This window comes from Mustela erminea, chromosome 8 (genome assembly GCF_009829155.1).
Source record: "Mustela erminea isolate mMusErm1 chromosome 8, mMusErm1.Pri, whole genome shotgun sequence".
Classification (NCBI taxonomy): Eukaryota; Metazoa; Chordata; class Mammalia; order Carnivora; family Mustelidae; genus Mustela; species Mustela erminea.
This window is the reverse complement of record NC_045621.1, coordinates 70,105,296-70,125,470: the sequence shown is the minus strand read 5'-3', so window position 1 is coordinate 70,125,470 and position 20,175 is coordinate 70,105,296. Positions and strand designations below refer to the sequence as shown.

Below are 20,175 nucleotides of genomic sequence, written 5' to 3'. Positions count from 1 at the left end.
GTATTCCGCTAGGAGCAATCATTCACTTATGCGGTGTTCAAGGTGGCCTCTGTAGAATATAACTAGGACAAATAATGAGAACCAACTGTATTTTGCTCTGTTACTTCGTTACTCATTTATTCATATAATCTTTTATTTGTTCATTAAAAAATATATTTGAGCACTCCTGAGTGCCAAGCAATTTCTACGTGGCTTAGAATTTCCTTTTTTGTGTTCTTATGCCTGTCATTAATAGTCTTGCTGTAGCCCTCTGGCTTGAAATATTTGTGTGGTTTATTAGTGAAGTGTTTAAAGGCTGAGGGGAATGATGAGTTTATTATCATTTTTACTTAACCTACATATGCTAGATCCAACCTTCACGATAAACTTTCCAGGAATTTTCTTGCCTCCTTGGAGACCTGGATCTTTTGGACCTGACTCCTTAATGGGTTTATATCGGGTGCCAGCAGAACTAGGTGACGTAGCTGGCCACAGATTTCCATGTTGCTGTGTCTGCCAATTTAGCTATGTGATCTTGGAGGCAGAGCTTCAGACCAACAGAATTAATACTGAATTGCGCTTTACTGATGAGATGCCAGACCATACTGGTGCCTCTCTTTTTTCTAATCCCGACCCCCCATCATGTGTTTGTATTCCCATCTCTTTCCACCTCTTTACACTCCTAAGTCCTCATTCAGGCAGAGTGAGGGGAGATGGACTGAAGAGCAGATATTAACCTCATGTCCTTTGTGGGTCCCTGGATGCATTGTCTTCCAACGGAATGTTTCTCATTTCTTGGTTGTGGTTATCCATGATGAATGAAGAAGTACCTTGCTGCTCTTCTCTCCTGATGTTAATAAAACCATTTATACTGGAATTCCCCAAATGTGATGGGAAAGGTACATCTCCAAGGATTAAGTGTTACCTGGTCAGTATTACTGAAAAAGAAAAATTCCATTGATTTAAGGGATCTTTCAGTGAAATTGTTACAGGGTTATGCCCGAAGATGCAAAGACTTTACTGACTATTAGTGACTGTGAGAAATGAGTTGCAAAAATTAACCTTGGTGTTGTTATGTGATAACCAGTTGGATAAATACAGTAACTTTCTTTGAACATCTTTGTGAAACTGTACTCCAAGAAAGTAAGGACCAAGACTAAAAAACCTGTGAATGCCCTTTAGAGTCTAACACAATGCCTAGGACACATAGACCTCAACAAATATATATTAAATATATGTGTAAATATATACTGATATAGTTTAATTATATTAAATATATGCAATTAAATATCAATATTCAATAATGTTAATTTTGTGTTTATTCTTCCAGATACAGATGAATATAGACCTCCTGTTTGGAAATCTTACTGTGAGTATACAAATAATTTTAAATTGCGTGGGTTATCATGCTTTATAAGTGATAGAGAAATAATAAGATCATTAAATAGGAAGATTCATTTCATTTTATACCCATTATTGAAAAATTAATTTATAGCAGGATTTGAGAATAGCCCAGAAATAATTGTGGGAAAACAGGAGTGTATCCATAAGGTGTGTCTATGGTTTGCATGTCTGGAATGCATCTCATCCCTCTGAGTTTGCGTCGAATTCCATATTGAACTTGAGGCCACTTGTTTTCAGTGGCTGATAAAAACTAGTGCCAAGAGAAGCTAACTAAGAATTGAAGCAGTATAGTTATTCTCAAATCCTAATTCTTTGTATGAGAAAGTACTGTGTAAGTGATAAGTCAGGGGGCTATCTTGATAGAATGAGTGGGTGAAAAGAGACAAAAGAAAAGAGGGTTTTTGCGTGTGTTTGTTTTTTATAGGAATTGCTTTCCCAAATACAAAAGGGAGGCATTTGAATTTGAATTCTATATTGCTCTTTAAAATTTGCATTAGAGTAAAAATGGTTTCCAGAGAGTTTAGGTTCTTAGTCCTTTATTTTCCCTTCCTTTCTCCCTAGAGAATATTATTTCTTCAAGTAAAAGATATTTCAGATTTTTAAAAAGTGGAAAGAGGATTCATATAATCAGAGTAGCTTTAAAAATAAATCCATGAATGCACTATTGCAGACAGCAGTACTGGAAGGTTTTGTTTATCTATAAAGTTGGATAAGCAACCTAAGAAACCTGTACTTTAAATACCCATTTTTAACATCTTTGTAAATGTTGAGTTATCCTCAATTTGGTATCGGTACATTGCTGGAATTTGCTGACGAAGGAGCAGCGATTCAGATTCTTGGTTTTATGTTCCCAGAACAACAGATAGCTTTATTTTAATAGGTTGCTACTTTGGGCTAATTATAGTAAGTAAAATATGAACAGTCTCTAAAAATATTGCCATAGAGGCTTTTTCCCCTCATCCCTGCTGGTGCCTTTTTATTTCTGGGGAGTATAGTTCAAAGAATGTATAAAAATGACTAATGTTCTTTACTTCTTAGAGATTTTATCTCATTCTCTCATTGGCTAGAAGCCTGTTTAAGATTCTTGTCTACATTTTCGGGTTTTCAATTTACCTTTGTTCCCTTTTCTCTGACTTGTACCTTGCACATTTTTGTTTGTGTAAGATCATCTATGAAGCCTCACACAGTTATTAAATCATGGTGGTGATTTTTTTCCCCCCTTGAAGAATATTGAGCAGTAAATGTATGGGTGATTTGTATTTTTTGTAACTCTAAATGTCTTACAGTAGCTATTACATTTTTTAAAATGGCATTTTTTGTTTTGGTGACAATTCTGCTACTGAATTTTATAGTTTCTTTTAGTAATCTCAATGCCTGAGCCCCACCCAACGTAATTCTATAAACTTAAAAATATGAACCAGTGGGAAAATAAAACCAGCAAGATGCCTAAGTTGAGGACTCTTTCTTTTTTTTTTTTTAAATAAGATTTTATTTATTTATTTGCCATCAAGAGAGGGAACACAAGCAGGAGGAGTGGGAGAGGGAGGAGCAGGCTTCCACTGATCAGGGAGCCCCATGTGGGGCTCAATCCCAGGACCCCGGGATCATGACCTGAGCCGAAGACAGACGCTTAAGGACTGAGCCACCCAGGTGCCCCAGGACTCTTTTTAAGTAAATATAGTTTTATTGCCTTTTTTAAAAGGATTTTATTTATTTATTTAGAAAGAACAAGCAGCCGGAGAAGCAGAGGGGAAGAATCCTCCAGCAGAGTCCCCATGAGTGCAGAGCCTCATGCAGGGCTGGGTCTCATAGCCCTGAGACTGAACTGAGTGGAAATCAAATATCAGACCCTTAACTGACTGAACCACCCAGGTGATGAGGGAGCAGGAGGCTGGCTGAGGACAAAGCAAAAGCTGGCGCTTTGCACCCCCTCTTCACCCGCTCCCCTCCATATGTGTAGCATTCCTCAGGCACCCCTGATCGCCATAAAACGATAAATAGTTAACTTGCAGGGATCGCAATCCTGCAGAACAGGAATCTCCCTTGCCCTACAAGATGTCCTAGAGACCTAAACAGGGAGGTTACCCTATCAATAGCACAAATTTCCAGAGGCAAATAACTCTTGGTTCCTGAAGCCCTAATGTCCCCCTCCCACCATAAACTGGAGGAGACTGGGGTAGAAAGGAACGTAAATGATAGCCAGATCATAATGCCCCACCAAGAATCCCCCATTGTCTTGATGTTAGTGCCTGACCTAAAGACGACATTGATCAAGCCATAAGGGCAAAGACTCCCCCCCGGCACCTTGTAGGCCCTCCCTAGCATGTGAGAACTCTGTCGAAATCTCCCATTCCTTCACCACCTCCCCCCAACCGTGGGGTATATAACATGCCCACCTTCACAACCCGGGGCAGCAGCTCTTCCTGCCCACGGGTCCTGTCCCCGTGCTTTAATAAACCACCATTTTGCACCAAAGGACGTCTTAAGAATTCTTTCTTTAGTCGTCGGCTCCGAACCTCCTCACCCCACCGAACCTGACTTAGGTTCTGGGACTTCATCACAGGCGCCCCCGTTCTGTTGCTTTTTGATACAAATTGCTTGACTTAAACCAGGGCCTTAGCCTGTAATAAACAAGGTGAGTGTGCCACGTGGCCCAGAGGGGAAGTGGAGCCTGGATGCCTTGTTTGCAGGGAGTGGGTCATAATGAGCTCCCCTTTATCGAGCCCTTGCTCGGATGTTGTCACATTTTCTGATATTTTGGGAGTGGAATTCTCTTTTACCTTTGTTGTTACTGTTAAATCTCTTAATTTTTAAATGTTAAAAACAAATTTAGGGCACCTGGGTGGCTCGGTTAAGTGTCTACCTTCGGCTCAGGTCAAGGCCCCAGGGTCCTGGGATTGAGTCCCACATTCAACTCCCTGTTCAGCGGGAAGGTTGCTTCTTCCTCCCTCTTTCTGCCGCTCCCCTTCCTTGTGCTGTCTCTTTCTCTCTCTGACAAATAAATAAAATCTTTAAAAACAAACAAAAAAACCAGGTTTAAATTTAGAAAACAGCAAACCAAACATGTGAGCCTATTTGACCTCAAGATACCTATTTGTGATCGCCAAACTTAATTAACAATTTTGTTACTGTCTCAGGGTACTGAGAAATTCACCAATGACAATATAAGCATTGACATTTCTAAGGCGATTGAAAAATGTTAAGTACTCTAATCATATGTCTTCTCATCTTGAATTCAGCAATTAATTTTTGGTGAATCATTTAATGATTGTGCAATTTAAATTTCACCTGAGTTCCAGTTTAAATTACCAAGAATTCTAAATTGAGAAGAGCCTAAATTAGTCAGTCTTTATTATGGTGACCTTTTCAGTGGTCTTTCCGATAGGTATTCCTTGAATTCATATGTTACATTCAGTTCTACAATAGCTGAGGTCCCCCTTCTATGTTAGTTGTTAAAAATGGGTCTTAAAGGTAAACCAACCATTGGTCGCAAATGAGGAAACATTTGTATAAAAATTACTCCTTTCCATGAAGCTCAGCTATATCCTTTGAAATACGGGTTAAAACAAAGGCTACAGTTCTCATGTGACGATATTATCACTCCTTTTTTTTTAAATTGGCTTATCTTAATGTGTGCTTAGTGAATGGGTAAATCTATAACTGGCGATAACCATATACTTCAGTATTTGTGCTTTGAATCAAAATCGATGTTTTATATTCTCCAGTAACTTTTAAGGTTCTTCTTGACTACCATTCAGTTCTCATAATTTAGTTTCCATAGGTGACGGTACTTTCCCAAGCACTTTCTTGATAAAGAAGAACTGATCTTTTGAGGATTACTAAGAGTGGAAATGTGCATTGACTTTTCACATGGACTAGTTAGCCATATGGAGGAGTGGACCTGAAGAATCCTCCCTTTGTGCAAATCATGTGTTGGCTTCCGTTAGGAGGATAGAGATTTATCTGGGGGTGTCTGGGTATTGTGTGTGTTTTGTCAGTCTCAGCACTGGACAGACTTGGTCTCTCCTCTTTCTAACATTCTCCGAGAGCTGAGAACTATTCCTTCCATATCATCTCTATCTTTTTTTTTTTTTTTAAAAGATTTTATTTATTTATTTGACAGAGAGAAATCACAAGTAGATGGAGAGGCAGGCAGAGAGAGAGAGAGGGAAGCAGGCTCCCCGCTGAGCAGAGAGCCCGATGCGGGACTCGATCCCAGGACCCTGAGATCATGACCTGAGCCGAAGGCAGCGGCCTAACCCACTGAGCCACCCAGGCGCCCTTATCTCTATCTTTAACAATGTATTCACAGGAATATTTTTGAAAAATAGACTTTCACAATAAAATATGGATATCTAAAACTATTTTTAATATATAAAATGTCAGACATTTTTGCATTGAGGAGTAAAAGACAGAGGAATTCATTTCTATCAGTAGAATTTCATACATTATGAGGGAGTGGGTTTTGTTTGTTTGATTGTTTGTTTTTTGGTTTTTAAGTAGGAAAGCTATGTTGTCTTGGTACCTTTTAAATTACAGCATTTCCCTGGTTTTGGTGGTGAATTCAAGAAACATCCTAGCAACCAAATATTAATGTAAATAATTCTATGTATTAGTATTGGTCACCTATGTATATTAATAATCTTTATTGAGTGTTTTCTAGGTGTTAGCAACTATTTTACATCTCCCACATATAATAACTTATTTAATTCTTTCAGTAATCTGTGAAGTAGAAACTATTATTATCTCCATTTTACAAATGAGGGAAACCAAGGTAAAGTATGTAGGTTTGATGGCAGAGCTCCAGTGTTCAAGCCCCAAGTGATCTGTTTCAAGAGTTAAGATTCTTAACTGCCAGAGTATATATTCCCTTTACAAAGCAATACAGAACAGTGAAGTATGTCTGTATATGTGCTTGGTGTATATTTTGGGTATATACATACATATATACGTGTACATAGTCTAATTATATATGTGTGTATATATGTATAGTGTAATTAAGTGTATTTCCATATGTCCCTATGATAAATATAAAAATATCAGAAGTGGAGTCTATATAATGATCCATTTGAAATTTTTTTTTAAAGAATTTATTTATTTATTTGACAGAGAGAGAGAAGAGTACAAGTACAAATAAAAAAACAAACAAAAAAACCAGGTTTAAATTTAGAAGACAGCAAACCAAACATGTGGAGAGAGAGGGAGAAGCAGGTTTCCCATTGATCAGGGAGCCCCATGTGGGGCTTGATCCCAGGACCCTGGGACCATGACCTGAGCGGAAGGCAGATGCTTAACTGACTGAGCCACCCAGGAGTCCCTGTCCAGCTGAAATTTTTTTAAAAAATGATTTTATTTATTTATTTGATAGACACACAGTGAGAGAACAAGCAGGGGGAGTGGGAGAGAGAGAAGCAGGCTTCCTGTTGAGCAGGGAGCCAGATGAGGGCAGGATCCCAAGACCCTGGGACCACAGCCTGAGCTAAAGGTTGATGCTTAATGACTGAGCCACCCAAGGGTCCCTGTCCAATTGAAATTTAAGTCATTCATTATCTGACAATTGCAGAAGGCTGGTTAGTTTGATGTTATGGTGACAAAATGTCGACGTATTTAAATACATTATTAACTTACATTCAATTATATGTGATTATGTATGTAGAAATAGAAGAAAAAATACCTCCAAGAGATAAACTTAGATAAACATAAGCATACTTTCTCTGATGACTACCACTTTTTGTTCTTTATTTCTTCATTACAAATCAGAAAGCCTGAAGGGAGGGTAGAATATCATAGTATTGGTATCACTCTAAAAATTACCCTCCTCAGTAGTTAACAAAGTTCCTTCAGTACCTGAATTCTATTTTGTGCTGCACTTGCTCAGTGGAAGAAACGGTGGTAACTTTGGCTCAGAAATTTTGTTTTTAGGGAGATTATCTTTGAAGATAGACGTTTGCAGTATAAATAGGGGAGAAAAGCAGCACATCTGTTACTTCTAACATAAATCCTAATTTTAGCTTCAAGTTTGACATGTAATAATGTGCTTTAAGAATATATAACCATTATTGGCTTATATGAGAGACATGATTTATGCAGTACATCCACCAAGAATTGGAGAAAATAAAAGACCAGATTATGGAGAACACAGCCAAATACCCAGTACTGATTTGTTAAGAGGTAAAAAGACATTTGTATGGGTTTTGATTTTGCTATTTATGCTTGCTTTTGGGCTTTCATTAAGTTTAGATTGTTCTGCATTCTTTGCATTGCTCTTAACAAATTTTAATTTAATAGCAAATAGGACTGTACCACAGTTTTCTTGGGAATGTAAAAAAGCAGCCAATTTGTGACTCCTAATATAGTCAAACTTTCTACAAAAGGGACATTTAGAATTATTTGTATAGCAGAATATTAGAAAAAACCTGAATATTTGTCCATAGGAGACTAATTGAATAAACTCAAACACTTAAAAGAATAAGGACGTTTTCTATGAGCTCATATGGAATGATTTACTCTCTGTCTTTACAGTGTATCAGTTGCAACAGGAAGCCCCTCATCCTCGAAGAATTACCTGTACTAACGAGGTGGGTGTGACGAAACTGTTACAACAAAATGTCTCTCCCGTGCCTGTTTCCTGAACTCTGACCTTCTTCAGCGGCAGGGTTATTTGTGGGGTTAGCCAATTATGTTTGTTAGTGCGAAGAAATTGTACTTGAAGGCATTTTTCGTAACATTCAACTGCCACTTTTTAATGGACTATTCAGAACACAGTGTGGAATGGGACATTATAGTTTCAAATGATATTTAGTGTTCTTCTTAGTCAGGTCATATATTCTTCCAGTTTTCATTTTTTATTCTTTTTGAAACCAAGTTTGAAAGCATTATTTTTTTTTGAAGGCATTATTGAAGTAACTTTTCCGTTAAGAAAAGATTTAAATTGTGGTTTTAAAAATGCACAGAAGACACAGTTCACCAAAAAAGTTATGACTTAATAAAATATGTGAAATGATATTCAGCTTCATGAACAATAAGAGAAATGCAAATTAAAATACACGGAGTGACCACTGTCACCTTTTCAAATTGGCAGAAGTTCAGAAGATTCGAATATGCTTAGCTAGTACGTCTGTGAAGAAACAAACACACTCATATATGGCCAGTACGAATGTGAAGGCCTAGAATATTAGCAGGGTTTTATGACAGCTCACAAGACTGGGTCTGCATTTATCTCCCAGTCCAAGTTCTGGTGGTTTACCCTCATGAATTTCCTGTACAAATAGGAAATTACATATGCCCAGAGTTGTTTATTATAGGATTACTTGTAACAGCACAATATTAGAAAACACCTAAACTCTGTCCATAGGACACTGATCAAATAAACTGGGATATTAGGAAGAATACGGAAGATTTCTATGAGTTGATCTGGAATGATATCCAGATAGAAAATATACATAGAAAAAAAAGAAAATATATAGAGAGATATATATAGACATTGGAGATATGATAATTTCCGTTAGACCCACTGCAATAAAGAAAGTCAAAGGAGTTTCTTTGTTTTCTAGTGCGTATAAAATTATGTTCACACTACACTGTAGTCTATTAAGCATGTGATAGCATTATGTCTGAAAACACAACGTACGTGCCTTAATTTAAAAATACTTCATTGCTGCAAATGCTGTCATGGGAGCTTTCCGTGAGGGGTGAATCTCTTTGCTGGTGGATGTCCATGCCTCAGTGCTGATAGCTGTGCCTGATCGGGGAGCTGGTTGTTGAAGGTGCAGGTGGCTGTAGCAATGTCTTAACATAAGACAACGGTGAAATTTGCCACATTGGTGGACTCTTCCTTTCATGAACAGTTTCTTGGCAGCATGCGATGCTGTTCAATAGTGTTTTACTCACAGCAGAACTTCTTTTGAAATCGGGGGTCAGTCCTCTCAAACCGTGCTGCCTCTCTGTCAGCTAGGTTTATGTAACACTCTAAATCCTTTGTCGTCATTTCCACAGTCTTCACAGCCTCTTTATCAGGAGTAGATTCCGTTTCAAGAAACCACTTTACTTTGTTCATTTGTAAGAGTCAACTCCTTGTCTGCTCAGGCGGCAGCATGAGATCGCTGCATTGCCATCATATCTTCGGGTTCCACTTCGAGTTCTCTTGCTGTTTCCACCACAGCGGGAGTGCTTCCTCCACTGGAGGCTTGAACCCCCTCAGAATCATCCGTGAGGGTTGGAATCCACTTCTTCCAAACTTCTGTATTTAATGTTGTTATTTTGACCTCTTATGAATCATGACTATTTTTAGTGACATCTAGAATGGTGAAGCCTTTCCTGAAGGTTTTCAGTTGTCCATCAGAGGAATCCCTATCTGTGGCAGCTATAACCTATGAAATGTATTTTTTAAATAATAAAATAAGACTTGAAAGTCAGAATTGCTCCTTGATCCATGGGCTGCAGAAGAGATGCTGTGTTAGCTGGCATGAGAACATCATTAGTCTCACGGCACCTCTCCATCAGGCCTCTTGGGTGGCCCAGTGCATTGTCACTGAGCAGTCATTTTTTTTTTTTTTAAGATTTTATTTATTTATTTGACAGACAGAGATCACAAGTAAGCAGAGAGGCAGGCAGAGAGAGAGAGAGAGAGGAGGAAGCAGGCTCCCTGCAGAGCACAGACCCGATGCGGGGCTCGATCCCAAGACCCTGGGATCATGACCTGAACCAAAGGCAGAGGCTTTAACCCACTGAGGCACCCAGGTGCCCCACTGAGCAGTCATATTTTGAAAGGAATCTTTTTTTTTCTGGGCAGTAGGTCTCAACAGTGCACTTAAAATATTCAGTAATTCAAGTTGTAAACCAATGTCCTGTCATCCAGATTTTTTGGTTCCATTTATAGAGCACAGGCAAGATAGATTGAGCATAATTCTTTTTTAAAATATTTTATTTATTTATTTGACAGAGAGATCACAAGTAGGCAGAGAGGCAGGCACACAGAGAGAGAGAGAGGGAAGCAGGCTCCCCGCCAAGCAGAGAGCCCAATGTGGGGCTCGATCCGAGGAGCCTGGGATCATGACCTGAGCCGAAGGCAGAGGCTTTAACCCACTGAGCCACCCAGGCGCCCCGATTGAGCATAATTCTTAAGTGCCCTAGGATTTTTGGAGTGGCCAATGAGTATTGGTTTTAACTTAAATTTACCAGTTGCATTAAAGCTACCAGCTGCATTAGCTCTTAACAAGAATCAGCTTGTATTTTGAAGCTTTGAAACCAAGCATTGACTTCTATCTCCAAAATTCCTAGATGGCATATTCTTTTAATATAAGTCTATTTGATCTACATTGAAAATCTTTTACTTAGTGTAGCCACCTTCATTAATAATCCTGGCTAGATCCTTCTGGAGAACTGGCTGCAGCTTCCATATCGGCACCTGTGGCTTCCCCTTGCACCTTGATGCGGTGGAGATGGCTTCTTTCTTTAAACCTCACGAACCAGCCTCTGCTTGCTCCCAGCTTGTCTTCTGCAGCCTCCTCACCAATCTCAGCCTCCAGAGACTTGAGAGCTGGGGCCTTGCTCTGGATTAGGCTTTGGCTTAAGGGAATGTTTTAGCTGGTTTGCTCTTTTATCCAGACCACTAAAACTTTCTCCATTATCAGCAATAAGGTTGTTTTGCTTTCTTATCATTCATTTGTTCACTGGAGTAGCACTTTTTTAAAAAACATGATTCTAATTCTTTTTATTGTGGCAAAATAAACATGGCACAAACTTTACTATTATAATCATTTTTAATTTAAATTCAGTTAGTTTTTTATATAATGTTCAGGCATTCATTAGTTGAGTGTCTCACCCAGCGCCCATGCTAGCATGTGCCCACTTTAATGCCCATCACCCAGTTACCCCATCCCCCAACCCACCTCCCTTTCTACAACCCTCAGTTTGTTTCTTGGAGTCAAGAGTCTCATATGGTTTGTCTCCATCTCTGATTTCTTCCAACCCACCCCTGTTGTCCTTTTAATTTCTTCCAAGAATTTTTCCTTTGCTTTCACAGCTTGGCTAACTGGTACAAGAGGCCTAGCTTTTGGCCTGTCTCTACTTTTTTTATTTTTTATTTTTTAAAGATTTTATTTATTTATTTATTTGACAGATGGAGATCATAAGTAAGTAGAGAAGCAGGCAGAGGAGAGAGGGGGAAGCAGGCTCCCTGCCGAACAGAGAGCCCGATGCGGGACTCCATCCCAGGAACCTGAGATCATGACCCGAGCCAAAGGCAGTGGCTTAATCCACTGAGTCACCCAGGTGCCCTGGCCTGTCTCTACTTTTGACATGCCTTCCTCACTAAGCTTAATCATTTCTATGTTTTGATTTAAATAGAGAGATATGTGACTCTTTCCCTTGAACACTTAGAGGCCTCTGTAGGGTTATTAGTTGACCTAATTTCAATATTGCCGTGTCTCAGGGAATAGATCTGGGGGGAATAGGAGGGAGATGCAGGAATGTCCATGGATGGAGAAGTCTGAATACAGTATATGTCACTATTAAGTTTGCTGTCTTATAGAGGTGCAGTTTGTGGTGCTCCAAAACAGTTACAGTAGTGACATTGAAGATCACTGATCACAGATCATCACAGTGAAAAGTTTGAATATTGTGAGAATTACCAAGTTGTAACACAGAGACAGAAAGTGAACAAATGCTGTTGGAAAAAATGGCACAAATAGCCTTGTTTGATGCAGGGTTGCCAGAAACCTACAACTTGTTAAAAAAAAGCCAAAAACAACACAGTATCCGTGAAGCACAGTAAGTGAAGCACAGTAAAATGAGGTGTGCCTCTATGTTAATTATGGTTCATTTTCGGTAATAAAGAAGGGAAAAAAATAAGGCTTATTTTTGCAAAAGAGAAACATAGGAAGAATTAAGCCAGAAACCAATGAAATAATTATCTGTAAGGAGTGCTTTGGGGGGCAGTTTGGGGAGGATAAGGCTGGAGGATACGTTTTTATTTAGTTGTGACTTTTGAATTATGCAACTATTTCACATATGCAAAGAACAAAATTAAGTAAAAAATGATAAAAAAGCAAACCCTAAACTTGAATACAAATAGAAATAAATGACCCTAACAAATTCATAACATACCCCAAAATTAATTTAAGTAGCTTATAAATATTTTGACTGTACAGACTTGGAGGGAAAGTATTCTAAGAATCATAACCTACAAAGAGATCTTTATGCTTAGCCATTTGTTGTTATTAGTGGTACTTGTGTAGTAATTCTGAAATTATTTTGTGTGTAATATAGGACAGAATAAATGAGTAACTGTATTGGATTTTGGGGAACCAGTGTTTTGAGGGGATATAAATATGGACTAGAAGGAAATTGAGAAGTGCTGCATGGTTTTGAATTTGAATTGGAGGTATAAATATGACTTCACAGATTTATAAAAATTCATTTTCTGTCTTAGTCCATGGAAAGGCTTTAGAAGCAGTGATGCCCTAGTAAGAATGGAAATACTCAGTGCCCAAAGTTTGATTTCCAAATACTACTTCCTACTGAAAGGAGCCAATTCTCCTTAGAGAAATTCCTGATTCTGGAACATGGGGCAGGCAGTGAGATTCTAGAACATTTTAAATCAGAAAGAAACAAGAGCTCAGAAATGGATGGGAGCATGTCAAAAGAGCTAGCAGCCCACTTGAATGAAGGGTTCTCACAGGCTAGATTTGGGATAGTTTGATATCAAAAAGAAAAATGATAGTAATGAATTATAACACATTGAATGATAAGATAATGTTAATCCATAATGATACTTAACCAAAAAACCCTACCTCAGTGCAAAGAAAAAATGGGGGAGAGGGGCAGAATGTAAAGTTGTCCTTTACAGCAGAAAGGTGGCTAAACATGTAGAGTGATAATGCTTTGTGCTGGTAATTGAGTCAGGCAAGGATCATCACTGGGCATTAAAACCACTGAGTGAAAGATCTTAGATGAGGAGGATATTTACATGGTCTCAGGGTGTCGCCCTACCAATTTTTTTATGAATTGGAAAGAGAAAGATATGTTTTCATAGTGAAGAGATCTGGCAGTCACACCTTTATCCATGTGATCAAATTTAACCTTACCTCTAATGGGTCAAACTGATGTGTCTCCGGAAGTGATGTAATGAGGCACGCACAGCACCACCTATGCGGTATTTCTGCCAAAATGCTTAACTTCTTTTTATGAAGTATGAATCAGACACATCCAAAATGTGTACATTCTGTAAGACATCAGTCCCGCAAATGTCATTTTCATAAAAGAAATAACAGTGGTGGGACCATTCTCAAATGAAGGAGACTAAATGCTCCCCAAATGCAGCACAGGTACCTTGATAGGGTCCTAGAGATCGACATCTCTCTCTCTCTTTGTCTGTCTCTCTTTCAAGATATGTATTTTGGGTGTAATTAGATAAATTTGAATAAGAACTATATATTAGGTAATATGGAATCATAATAACTTTCTTGGATGATATACTATTTAAAAGAATTGCTTCTTCATTGTTCAAGATATGTTGAAATGGATGTTGTTATTGGGAAAACTGGCTAAAAAACACTGAATAGCTCTGAGAATACAGAGTCATAAAAAGTATAAATTTATCAAACTAGTCAGGGATTTCATCTGATTGTCTTTTTTTTTTAAGATTTTTTTTTTTTTTTGATAGAGAGAGATTACAAATAGGCACAGAGGCAGGCAGAGAGAGTGGGGGAAGCAGGCTCCCCACTGAGCAGAGAGCCTGATGCGGGGCTCGATCTCAGGACCCTGAGATCATGACCTGAGCTGAAGGCAGAGGCTCAAACCACTGAGCCACCCAGGCGCCCCTCATGAGATTGTCTTTTAAATGTCCTATGGCAGTTTAAGTATTTGTAGATGTCCAGTCTGCACATGTGTATGTATGGAATAAGTATATAGTGTGTAATGGTTGCATTTTATTGCTACTGTGCCAGGATCAAGGATGATGAAATAATTTTATATGTAGTGAGAATTTTTTTTTAAATGCTGTTTAAAAAAACATTTCATTTTGTTTCATACTCTGACCAGACACAACTTTTTAAACTTTTAACAGAAAGTGAGATTTGAACTGTAGTTCTGTGAAAAGTCTGGAAGTACTAGTAACACAGTTATCTTTATTGAGAAATATCTATACTTGCCTTTCTCAAAAGAATCTGAGGCCACACAAATGAAGACGTAATAAAAGGAGTAAAAAAAGGAAAGTTAAGGCAGGTAAAAAAGAAACAACAATGACATCATTCGATTGCAGTGCTGATTGAGGATCAGGAACGCTGTGTGAGGAAAAGGAAACCACAGGAATAAAGTACAGAACTCTTGAGGACCAGAAAGGCTAGTAAGATCCTATTTTTTAAAAAAATATTTTATTTATTTATTTGACAGACAGAGATCATAAGTAAGCAGAGAGGCAGGCAGAGAGAGAGGAGGAAGCAGGCTCCCTGCCGAGCAGAGAGCCTGATGCGGGGCTTGATCCCAGGACTCCGGGATCATGACCTGAGCCGAAGGCAGAGGCTTTAACCCACTGAGCCACCCAGGTGCCCCTAAGATCCTGTTTTTACCTGAGCTAAATTCTTTTCAAAAAATCATGTGGCTACTTATATGAAGTGCATTTATTGATGTTACATTGACCAACTGTAGTTTCACAGCCCATGCAAAAGTAGACTTAGGGTCCTTTCTCACTGCAGCTGGCATAACATTAAGGAGGAACACATCACTGAAGCTAATTCTTAAAAGGGCTAAACTGTTGGGGCCCAAGTCTGTGGGCTTCTGGTGAATTACTGTGATTCAAACGTAGGATCCTAGAGATTGGCTGGCTCTTGGAGTCTCTGAAAATAATTTTCTTGGTTTAGTTTTGTGATGTGGTTGACTGAATGGTGCCATCCACTAAAAAATAAGAGTGTCATATGCAATACTGTTGGTTAAAGGAAGGCATAGAAGCACTGGGAAACAAAGGGTATACAACTGAGATTTTCTTATTTACATTGTTTTCACTCTGCTTAGTTTTCTTTCATAAGAAATTAGTAATCCTGTTCTAAGGGTAAGTTGGTGGGCACGGAATGCTGCTCTATGGACAGAAAGGTTTATTGTGACTGGCTTTCCTATCCCATTGTAACCACCCTCTCGTGTTGTTTAAAATTAATCTATTAGCTACTCAACTCTGACAGCTTAGTAAAGATTAATTATGCATGCAGAGGGATATATATTTAATTAGCAAATTAGTAGTGATAACAGCTTGTTTCTGTATTTGACCAATCTCTCTAATACTCAATAATATCTTTCTGTTTTTATCTGGTCATAACTGAAGGGCGATTAATGAAGAGAGGGAAATGGCCTCATTCTGAAGAAGTGACATCCCTATTCAATATTGGTCTAATGATCAAGTTTATAAATATAGATATTGAGAGTGTTTATGTCACTAATGCTGCTAATCTGCTTATTTTGAGCAATATTCAGTCTCATGGAATTCCTGTAAAACAAATAACTTAGATATCTATTTAAAGTGAAAGTAATTTTAAGTGAAAGTAAATTTAAATTTTAACATGAAAGTAAAGCATTAATCAGAATAATTATTGAATAAAGAAAGTTTCAGTCTTAGTCTTGATTAAATGATAAATAGCTGGCTTGGGAGAATTAAAGGTTCTTGGGAGGATGAGCACTAAAAATAAACCGTACTGAGTAACCAGTTGCTGTTTAACCTCAAATATTTAACTGAGGAATTGGATTTGGGACATTAAACACTAAGTGGCCACTGTGTTTAAGGGGGAAATGGCAACAGGATTTAATTACCACTGAAACATAGAAAAAGAAAAGTTAATGCAGTAGATAAACTGATGGCTCTTTTAAACAAAGGTTAGTAGGTTCTGGGGATGCTAATTGTAATTATAAAAATGGTCCAATGACATTGTCTTGAAGGACATTTCTCTACTACAGTTGTAAGAAATGGAGAGCTAACCCTGTTCATGGGGATGTGCACATTTCCACGCCTTTTTCTTCTAACCCCATAACAGTGTATCGCAGATTAGAAATGCAGAGGCTGGGAAATTATGCACACCCAGAGGGAATATATATTTATTTTCCAGCCATGTCTGATGACCTTCTCTCGTGATCTAAGCCCTTAGTTCCAGTGATGAATTCCATGTCCCGCTCTTTCTCAGCTGAATTTCTGTTAGCATTCATGAGAGCAAGATATGTAGCACCTTATTTTAAAACCTGAATTATTCAACCGTTAAATTGTAAATTATTGAAGACAAAACCCTAAAACAATATATCTAATAGTAAGAAGTAACATAATTTGACAGAAAATACAACAGTAACTAATACCCTTTTTTTTGATTTCAGGAGATTTTACCAATTGCCATTGTGAATGTTAAAATACAGAACATTTTTTAAAAAGATTTTATTTATTTATTTGACAGAGAGAGATGCAGAGAGAGAGGGAACACAGGTATGAGGAGTGGGAGAGGGAGAAGCAGACTTCCCACTGAGCAGGGAGCCCAGTGCGTGGGCGGGGGGGTGTGCTCCATCCCAGAACCCTGGGCTCATGACCTGACCTGAAGGCAGCTGCTTAACAGCTCAGCTACCCAGTCTCCGCCAAAACAGTTTTTTTTTATTAAACGCTATTTTTAGGAGAAAATTTTGAAATTTAAATATGAAAATAAATCTTTTTAGAAGGAAAGATGTCCAGGTCCACAACTAAGTACTTTACGCATGCCTTAGAGACTAAGCAAATGCATAAAAGCTTGAAAATGATTCTTAGTAATATTGTCACAGTGCAGTTTTATCTTATGGTGGAGTTATTCTGAATTTAGCACATGAAGTAAAAGTCTTACATAATCAGAATTACCTTGGAAATCCCTTTATCACCTATAAAATAATGGTACATATATTGTGTATACAACTCTGAGTCAATAAGGGAATGCATAAATATATAATTCAATGAAATGTAGTTTATAATAAATATAAAATGTATACTTATGTGATTTTCAATTATGTAAAAAGTGATTTTGTTATTTTATGTCAACTTCCTGGTTGAATTCAAATAAATGTGTATATATGTGTGTGTGTGTGTGTGTGTGTGTGTATGCATATGTGTGTAGACATATATGGGAGGCAGACACAGGCTTAAATTACATAGATATACAATATATGTATTTAAGTAGAAATATCAAAGAGCTTCCATATCTTTAGTTGATTCATACTAATATGGTATAAATCAAACTAGTTTCATATTTGAGCACCCTTAAACATAGAGCCTTAAAATGGATACAACTTTTTTTTTTCTGGCAGCCAAATAGTAGGAATGTAGTTATGATTTTTAAATGCATAAAACCAAATCTCTGCTCTCTGTGAATTGTTTTTGGAGCTAATGTTGCAGGGAGCTGGATAACATTTTTGAGGAAGCTTCTTATTGTTATAACAAACAGTTGTGTTTTTCTACAGTAAATGGGGAAAGTAGACTGAGGCTGGAGAGAATGAACCAAACTCAAGTCCGGTGCTGTTAATGAAATGAGAAATATAGGTGCCCCTGTGATCATTTCTTTACTTACTGTCTCACCCCTGTAGATTCTATTCAGCACCTGGATATGATGACTTGTATATAATAAATACTCTTAAATGTTTATTGAATGAATGGGGGTGCCTGGGTGGCTCAGTGGGTTAAAGCCTCTGCCTTGATCCCAGCGTCCTGGATCAAGCCCCACATCGGGCTCTCTGCTCAGTGGGGAACCTGCTTCTCCCCCACCCCCCCACCCCCGCCTGCCTTTCTGCCTACTTGTGATCTCTGTCTTTCGAATAAATAAACTCTTTAAAAAAGTATTTATTGAATGAATGAATGAATGAATGAATGAATATTGTTGTGCAACTTAATTGGCAAAATAACGCTCTTATTATATGGTTTACCAAAACGTGTATTAGTGTCCGTAGCCCTTAGGCTCCAGTCCTTTCTGTGGCCTGCGTGTATTCATTGAGGCAGTATACTCTGAGGCTCTTCTACCTGCCAAGTCCTCAGGATTCAAAGCAAATAAAGCAAGTCCCTTCTGCTCGAGGATCTTCCTTTCTAGGTGGCGGAGGGAGCCGCGAATCCAGCATTATAGCAGATGTGGCAGCAGTTAGTTCTCTTGTTACACATGACAGTTCCCGTGGGCAAGCGCCGAGTACCTGTGGGGGCACTTGTGGGCGCATCGCAGATGCAGCCCCAGGGCTAAGCAGACATCACTAATAAAAACTTCTGTGCCCTAAGTGTGACATGTGGACTTTATCCCGATAGCTATGGTTGGGGGGAGTGTTAATGGGATCAGATTTAGGCATAGAAAGCACATTCTGTCTGCAGCGTGGAAGAAGGACTGGAAAGGGAGATGGCAGATGGAGATTTTAGAGACAAGAAGACTGGTTTAGGGGGAATTGCGGTAATCCTAGTGAAGAGTGGTGAAGGCATATAAACTGTTCCTGAGACTAACCAGTGGAGGCAGGAAATGGGAAAACGCAAAGCGGAAGAATTCACAGAACTCGAGTGAGTTAGATAGTCATGGGCATGACTGAGAGAGGGAAGTCTAGCAGCTGTGGATGAACCAGTCCGCTTCCCTCACATGATCTTTTCTAATGTCATACTGGCTTGGCAAAACCACAGCCCTGTTTAAATCTGCTCTTGTGTACTTTGCACGTACTCCCAAGAAACCGAGTATGGCTGGAGAAAATGAAGTGCTGAACAGGGTTCACGTTAAATTTATGAACCTCAAGTTGGTACTTACTGTTCCCCCGTGGGCATACTGTGCTTTCCCTTAAACTTTTACTACCTTACTCCTCACCTCCTTCTCAGCTCATAATTTATATCCTACTTTAATCCTGATTAATGCAATTAGAAGAGACCTTCCCAAAAACTTTCAGTGCCGCATCGCCTCAGCGTTTAGCATTCGGGGCCCCGTATTCTGCGTTCTTGCCTGTTACCATTGTTCGTGGCCAGCTCTCCACTACCCCTGTTTTCCTCTTGTCTACTTAAGGACCTAATCCTAGCAGTTCCTCAGGCTCCTTCATCATCAACAGTTTTCTCTTTTTACATCAGGCCACAGACATCCTATTATTTCTCCCATCTTAAAAAATTGTCTTGACCCTACTTTATCCAGCCTTGCCCAATTTCTTCGTTCCCCTTTGTAGAAAACACTTGAAAGTACTGTCAGTGTTTGCTCTTTCCAGCCTTGCTCCTCCTATTTTCTCTTAAACCTGCTTCAGCCAGGCTGTTACCCACTACCACTCCATGAGAACTGGGTAGGCAAGGTCACCAGTGACTTCCACCTTGCTCGATCTCATGGTCGGTTTTTCTGCTTAGCCTCTGAGCAGCATGGGGCGCAGAGGATGACTTGCACCATGATACACTTTCCTCACTTCATTTCTAGGACATTGTAGTCTTTTGGTCTTTCTCCTGCCTCCACAGCCCCCTTTGCTGGTTCGTCTTCTCTCTGACCTCCATGTTCAGATGCTCCAGGGCTCAGTCCTTGATCTTCATGTCTTCTCTGCTTATATTTATTCCCTGACAAGGTTGCCAGTTTCAGGTTTTAATACAACTTGTATTTCCAGTCCAGTCCTCTTTGCCCAGATTCCAGACCATGTAATCAATTGCTTACTCTATGTCCTCCCTTGATGCCATCTCAAATATAACACATTCACAGAAATTGACATTTGTCTTCCTCCCAAAACCTGCTCTTACCAAAAAAAGTTTTCCACATGTCAGTTAATGGCAGTTCCTTCCAGTTGCTAGATCAAAAACCATGCATCATACTTGGGTCTTTT

General features: G+C 38.8%; 1 protein-coding gene across 2 annotated transcripts in view; it reads left to right on the top strand.

Annotated features, from left to right (window-relative positions):
* Positions 1-20,175, top strand: part of CHN1 (chimerin 1) — a 207,795-nt gene that overhangs the window by 47,110 nt on the left and 140,510 nt on the right. For both annotated transcript variants that reach the window (XM_032355997.1, XM_032355998.1), the window contains exons 2-3: positions 1,310-1,348; positions 7,906-7,961. In XM_032355997.1, coding sequence (XP_032211888.1) covers positions 1,310-1,348; positions 7,906-7,961 — 95 coding nt within the window. The remainder of the gene's footprint in view (positions 1-1,309; positions 1,349-7,905; positions 7,962-20,175) is intronic.